The sequence below is a fragment of the Penaeus japonicus genome, unplaced genomic scaffold, assembly GCF_977035675.1.
Source record: "Penaeus japonicus unplaced genomic scaffold, GWHDUDI00000001_assembly GWHDUDI00000016, whole genome shotgun sequence".
NCBI classification, from domain to species: Eukaryota; Metazoa; Arthropoda; class Malacostraca; order Decapoda; family Penaeidae; genus Penaeus; species Penaeus japonicus.
In genome coordinates, this window is record NW_028234418.1 from 13,357,104 (window position 1) to 13,364,603 (window position 7,500).

General features: G+C 43.9%; 1 protein-coding gene across 1 annotated transcript in view; it reads left to right on the forward strand.

Moving 5' to 3' along the window:
* Positions 1-2,047: 2,047 nt before the first annotated feature.
* Positions 2,048-7,500, forward strand: part of LOC122254924 (EF-hand domain-containing protein D2 homolog) — a 24,040-nt gene continuing 18,587 nt past the window's right edge. Inside the window, exons 1-2 of the mRNA XM_043018789.2 lie at positions 2,048-2,227; positions 2,584-2,733. Of these exons, the coding sequence (XP_042874723.1) occupies positions 2,692-2,733 (42 nt within the window). The 5' untranslated portion in view covers positions 2,048-2,227; positions 2,584-2,691. The remainder of the gene's footprint in view (positions 2,228-2,583; positions 2,734-7,500) is intronic.

Sequence of the window (7,500 nt, forward strand, 5' to 3'; positions counted from 1 at the left end):
GTTCAGATGATAAACATATCAAGACCACAATATGAAATTACACTATCGCTACCGAGCCACATTTATACGAAAGTTAACAACGATCGATCGTTTTTGTTTTAATTGCCTGTGCTTAATCCGATCCAATCCCATTCGCACGCAACATCGACATGGCTGTCAAAAGCAAATGCGATTACCGATCGCTTGCACTAGCAACAAAACAATTGATCTCTTAACCCCCTTGCATAAAACAATATATAATCACACTAGGTAGAGGATTATCTGAGGGGAATGATATTTAAGTACTATTTATACTCTGGATCTCGTAAGTCCAATCTACTTGTCTATTGCATTAATCATTAGTGCATTTTGACATCGAATGATTAAAAATCAATAAGCTAGCCTACAACAGCTGAAAGAAAATGTCATAGCATAAATCCTTTCTCCCAAGATATTTGTGAAATAATTGTAGCAGTAGTGTTATCACAAAACAGAACACATCATTATAGATGTGAATTCTGTAACATCTATATCTCAAAGTGATAAAAAAAACATTCGCAACTTATATGGGAATGTTAAAACTAATAAAGAAAACGACAACGCATACACTACAGCAGCGACACAACCGTCAAAAATGGACAGTTAGGGTTCACCTAACTGCCCCATCTAACCCACCACCCTTGACAGATACAAAAGGCAAAGGCAATCATGGACTTCTATTCATATTTACCCATTCAGTATTTAAGGCCCTGCCACATCCTGACATTTAGGAACTCCTGACTTTCATAGCCTATTGTGTAGTTATGCAGGTAGTCAGGGATTTGTCAAGGTTAGCTTTTAATATTTGCGCTTTCACTGTGGGTCGATAAACCCGTTTTTATGTTTCTATTCTTTTAAGGTAGAATCTATCATCTAACTGTATGAGTCGTATTTTGTCATAAAACGAATTAACCTTACAAGCAGGATACATTTCGGTAGCGCCAATTTCGTAACGGAAGGAAATGTTACTAGAAATTACTAGTTTGGGGAACACGCTGCTTATGGGTTCTGTAAGAGACTCTTTGGTAGTAATGAGGCAATTTAACTGAAACAACTGACTTAATATAAAAATTTAATGATTTAATTTTGAAAACCTCATGTATCCCGGCGTGTCGTTTAACCTAAATAATCTAAGAATGTTTGCCTTGGCAGTGACCTTCAGTTTTACATCTAATAACTTCACTCACGGATGTGCAAGCACACGATCTCGACCATACTGGTCAGCGAGCGCCTTGTGGCATCGGCTGCCGGCGGGATAGCAAAGGTCAGCGAGGACTGCGATGACGTCATCAGCCAGCCTGCAAACATCCTTCGTATCACCAGGGGACTTTCGCCTTTAAGGACCAAATGGCCGCGTCAGTAAGACAATGCATTGCCACGACTGGTCAGAGTGTCAGGTGATCTAAGAAAGTAAAAGGGGTTAGATCAATAGGGTTTGGGTCCACAGAGAGCCTCAACAGCGTCGATTTGAGGTGAATGGGTTTGTCCCGAGTACACCGCGCGCCGCTGCCAGCCTTCTTCGGCAGACTTGCTCTCGAAGAAAGGAGCCCATTTCATTCTATCTCATTCCCGGCTACTCGAATAGATCATTTAACTAAGGATAACTACATCTGTTAATTGTTTAGAATCAATGTTCATTGGTAACCATGTGTCCGAAACTACTTTCGTATTAGATAAATGATCACGCGTGTATTATTGAATGGTACTTGTCTGTGACATTTATGTTGAGTGTCAGTGACCGGATGGCTCATTGGGTCGTGTCATAGTTCATGTAGTTTACGCCATATCCAGCTGGGTGCACAGACACACGCCTGCGCAGAGCCTGTGTCCGGGGTGGGGCATAACCTCGTTAAAACCATTAATCTGCACACTTGTTTGTGACTTGTCATACACCATACAGTTTTGTATACAGTGTGAACATCCAGAGGACGCGTATTATCGAGGGAGCACCTGGCGCCAAGCGATTTTCATAATAAGAGCTTAAGTATTTAGACTGATACGAGATACGGGCGGCGCTCAGTCTGGGAGCAGCGAGCGCGACAAGCGGAGGTGCGGCAGTTGCGAGAGCGAGCGAGCGAGCGAGGACGGTGTGTCAGGATCGACCGTGGAGTGTGAATACGTACTCTGGCTGTCTCTTCTACTCGACTTCTACTACAGCCCAGTTATCGACGAGTCATTGTGCCACCTGTAGGAGAGCCGAGGCGGACAGGTGAGGCCGGAGGACTGCACTTGCTCTTGTTTTATTTCGTTTTACGTGGATTTGTGTTCTGTGACATTTTTTTTAGACTTCCACGCTGCGAGCGGGATATAGGCTGGGAAACGTAACTTTCTCCGGCTATCAACACGCGCATGAAGGCATAATTGAGCAGTCACGTTTGGTGTCTATGTAGAATTTGTGTTATTCACTGGATTGGGAGAAAGGGGGCGGCTGGTGTTGCTTCTCTCTAACCTCTGTGGATCGACATACAAGCTCAGCCAGTGAGAGGTGTAGCAGCGCCTCTCTTTAGCTCTCTCTCTCTCCCTCCCTGCCTCTCTCTAACAGCACCTTCCTCTCCCACCCACCAGTGTTGTAAGAGCGCTTCTACAAGTGTCGCTTCCAGTGGTAACCGGGGTGTGAAGAGACCTCTGCAAGCACATCGATTTGTTCCCACACCTGTCTCTCCACTCAGCATCATGGGGGACGTCAAACTTGCGACCTTATTGGACATTGCCAAGGTAAGTTCGTTAGTTATTAAGTGGTCTGAATAAATATAGTAGGTTGTCTCGATGGCCGAGATAACCGGCAGCATCTGTTCTTGGTCATCGTAAGAGAAAATTGGGAAATTCGTCGCAAATCATACTGTAATTAGTTTGCAGTCGAAAGTCGTTTTAAATTCAGTGCAGCATAGACTGAAAACCAGGCCGTGCAAGATAATCATAGAACGACCATACATGCTTGTCCAATATTTTCCCCTCAGTCGTAGTAACCGGTGAGCAGGTCAGCTTTAAAGAATGAAGAAATGCGTTTATTTTTAGTCTATTATGTTTTCGCGACGTGTTTTGCGGTTATGAGGAGATGATAGAGATGTAATGAGGTATCGCAGTGAGGCTGTGGAAAAGGGCACAATTGCGATGCCGCTGAACATTTCTTCATCTGCTGGCCATTCATTTGGCACTGTGCCAATGCAGTTTTATTCCCTCTTTTCCTGCAGGATCTAAGGATCGCCGCAGCACGGTTGTTGAGGCTTATCTGCAATGTGTTAGTACGAAGTAAAGCTATATAACCTTATTTTTTTTATAAAGTAATCATTACATTAGACTGATAACATACCAAGGAAAGATAAGCGTCTCTTTAAAAGAACGTGATTGTTAATGGGTTCCTGAGATATTGATTGATAGTTCTTCGTGTGAGATTGTTTTTGACAGCAAAGGAATTAAGCAATTAATGGATGTGATTTAATGGTGGCTTAGGGAATAGGTTATTCGAAGAGTAGCAAGAAATCATGTATATTATATGAATATATATAATATATATATAAGATATGAAATATTTTCTGTAAAGACGATTTGTTGTTAAAGAGTAAGGTTGAAGGTGTAGGTTGAGGGGAAGAGCACAAGGTTTAGTTTGTGTTTGTGGGCGATGCTCGTCATGCAACGCAGTTTTGCATTAGGAATGTGAATACAGCATGAGACCGATCTGCGATCCGATGTGTATCATAAGCAGAGGCATCGTGAGCGGCTGGATAGAACTGGTTGTCTCTTTCGAAAGGAAATGATCCGTATATCCTCTGCCTTTTTATTTCATGGGAAATATCCTAACATAAAAATGGCAGTAAAAAGTGTAATAGAATTTTATTCATATATTTATTTTATTTATCATTATTATTTTTTTTTTATTGGAGGGGGGGTGGTAATTATTTGTTTGTAATAAGGTCATGGGAAGAGTTGTTAGTCTGACAAAAACTAATGTCCGTGTCATTTATTTGGAATTGAAAAACAAAACTTAATTCTTGAATCAAAACAACGAGATACATATTGCGTCACTTACTTACCTTTTATATGCTTGTGATTGATTGCATATGCATGTCACATATTCGTATACATGCATACAAACAAGTATGTGTACAAACGTGTCCAGTGTACGTATAGGCCTACATAAATGTTTGAGACACCTGGTCGATCGGCGCTCTGGCAAAGACAAACGAACTTGACCACGTATAGTTTGGCAAAATCTTGGATCTCGCTTGAAATTTATCACCAAACCAACTAGTTTTGTTGGCCTTTACCTGACTGGGAGACACACACACTCACACACACACTCACACACACACTCACACACTCACACACACACTCACACACAAACTCACACACAAACTCACACACAAACTCACACACAAACTCACACACAAACTCACACACACACACACACACACACACACACACACACACACACACACACACACACACACACACACACACACACACACACACACACACACACACACACACACACCCTTATGACCCTAAGAATATCGGAATACGAAATACTAGATACGAAAACTACTATAACATTTGTAGTATAGCACACTACATGGATGCTATTCCGCCACGTGCATCGCAGCTTCCGCAAATTAGGATTTGGCAGATCCTCCTAGTCCCACCGCCCGCCCGCCCGCCCACCCGTAACGCCAGACCGCTCACCCTGGCGCCCACCCGCCCGTCCGCCCGCCCACCCGTAAGCACGAAAGGGTGATTCAGTCCCTTCAATCCACGACGCTCACCAAATCCATGTCCGGGTGCGTCTGGTGTGGCGTGGCGTGCGTGTCTTCATCACAAAACGGGAGGATTATGTTCTACCAAGCGTTTTTCTTTCTCGTTTATTTACTTATCTATATATTTTGTGTATGTTCTTCTATCTACATTGTTTTTTTTTTTTCTTTCTTTTCTTTTCTTTTCTTTTCGTCTCTTATGGCGTGTGATTGTAACCATGCTTATTAGTGTTTGGAATACCGTCCTGTCACAGCGGGGAAATGGCGCCGGATTTTTGCGCGGGAAATATTTGAAGAAAAAAAGAAAGTGTTCGAAACCAGTCTGGCTCTTCCTCGGCAACACCCCGTTATAGCGAACGCCTTACTCTCATTCATTAGGTGAAGGTGAGCAAGGTGGTCAGTCAGGGGTTTTGGAAGTCCGCTCGGGTCGCCTTAGTTAAGAGATATTTGTGGTACTTGGGACTTGATTTGTGAATGTGTCTATTACGTGTATGTTCTCTACCCTCCCTCCCCCCCACGACCACTCACCCACACACCCACACACCTACTAACCCCCTTTACGTCAAGTGTTTGTTAGATTTTACGTAACGATGCAAAACGAGGAGCGGTTTAGCCTGTCCGGTGAAGTTAGTTTATTCATCGACACTTGCTCATGATTTTCAAGTACCGGCGGGGGATAACTTCATGGAGATCGGATTCTGCGACTTCCTCTCCTTTCCTCTCCCTTCTCCTGTCCTCTCCCCTACCTTCTCCCCAACCCTACCCCCTCTCCCCTCTTCCCTCTTCAGTATCCTTCCTTTCCCTACCCTCCCTCTACCCCGTATCCCTTTCCCCCACCCCCATCCCCACCCTATACCAGCCTCCCCTCCCTCTCCCCCATCTGAGTATGTTCGCGCATCTGACTGTCATTGGGGGTGAGTGCGGGGAGGAAGCGGGTGCTGCTGGGCTGCCCGAGTGCCCATGTGCGCCAGTTCCTTCAGGACGGCCAAGATGAGATCGGACCATAACAGCGCTTGGACTGTTTGACAACTGGTGCTGTTGCCAAGTGCTGATGTTTTGCGATAATGGTTCGGCTGTATTGCGTCCCTTTTTTGTGGTACTTGTTCAAGTGCTGATGTTTAGGTGGTTTGGATGGATTAATTTAATAAAGAATTAGTCGCTCTTTCGCTGTTGTTGGGTGGATCGAAAGCAACACGTTTGGGTTTAGATATTTCCTTTTGGTATGGGTCTTTTGATTGTTATCACCCCCTCGAAATTAGATATGATAGAATAATACCGAGATTATACACATACTTCCCGCTTATCATTCTAGCCAGTCCCTTTGCTTCAAAGATTCTAAACTGTGTTGTTATCGTTGCATCGTTATGTCCGTTGCATCCTATAAAACAGTGGCGTGTTGCCATGAGGCAGATCCAACGAATTAATAACAAATCGTGCCCAACAATGATCATATACGATCAAAATCTAGCACGTTCGGCGGAGATAAAGGAGAATCGCCCTTTCGTGGGGGAGGAATAAGGCCCTTATTCCCACGACACCGCTGATATGATGGATCTAGGTTGATAGAGCATCCAGTCGCCTCTTAATCTTTGTTGACTGTTTGTGCAACATTGCTGATCTTGTATGTACATTGCACTTAGGTTAGTCCGGGTGAATTCCTCTTGGAAATGCCATTGAAGTTACCGATGGTACACACTTGGTCAAACCATAGAGTGTGAAGTGCGAGTTTGTGTATGTTTGTGTAGGTGTGAGTGAGAGTGTGAGTGTATATGCTGATTGTGAGAGAGACCAACAGACAAATGGGTCGACAGTTTGAAAACAGTGCGTGGAAAACCGAAAGGGAGTGGACACCCGCCCTAACGGCAGAATGGAAAAAAAATCGAAATGATTTAGCATGACTGATAGAGGTCACTAAATTGTGTATTCTCCTCCCTTTGTATCCTTTCACACACGAATGCCACCAAAAACAGTCGGGAAAGTTCTTTTGTCTATTGAACTTTTTTGTGTGTGCTGTTACCCCTTCTCTCTCCCTGTTATCTCTATCGAATCTTTCCTCACTTTTTGAGTCGGTCTGTGATCTTATTTATTTTCCTCTATCTGTCTCTCTTTATGTATATGTATATCTCTCTCTTTAGCTATATATCTATCCATATCTATTTATCTATCCATATGTCTATCCATAAATTTACTTAAATATCTGTATATATCTATCCATCAATCTACACACACACACACACACACACACACACACACTCTTCTTTCTCTTTTCCCTTCTCTCTCTTTTTCCCTTCGTCCTCCCTCCCCCTTTTCCCACTCCCATTTCCCGCGTTTCTCTCCCCCTAATCCCGCCCTCTTCCACCCTTCCATGCCGGAGGGCGGGAGCGGGAACGTAAATCGCTAAGTTATATTATACATTTATGCAACCTGGATCTAAAGGTTGTCAACCCTAGCTTCCGGCCAGTGTTCCCTTATTGTGATCGTCGCATTCATTCGCATTCATTCGCATGCACTCTAAGCTGTTGCTACACGAACGCCATCCGCTTAACTAGCCATTCCTCACGTACATTGATGATAAGCCATAGGGAGTTTGGGCGTTTTGCATGGCAGGCATATCCGGCCTGAGGCGTCACTGTGCAATGCGCTCACGCCCTATCTATCTGTCCGTCCGTTCGTCTGTCTGCCTGGTTGTCAGTCAGTCAATCTGGCTGGCTGGCTGTCTGCCTGTCTGTCTAGC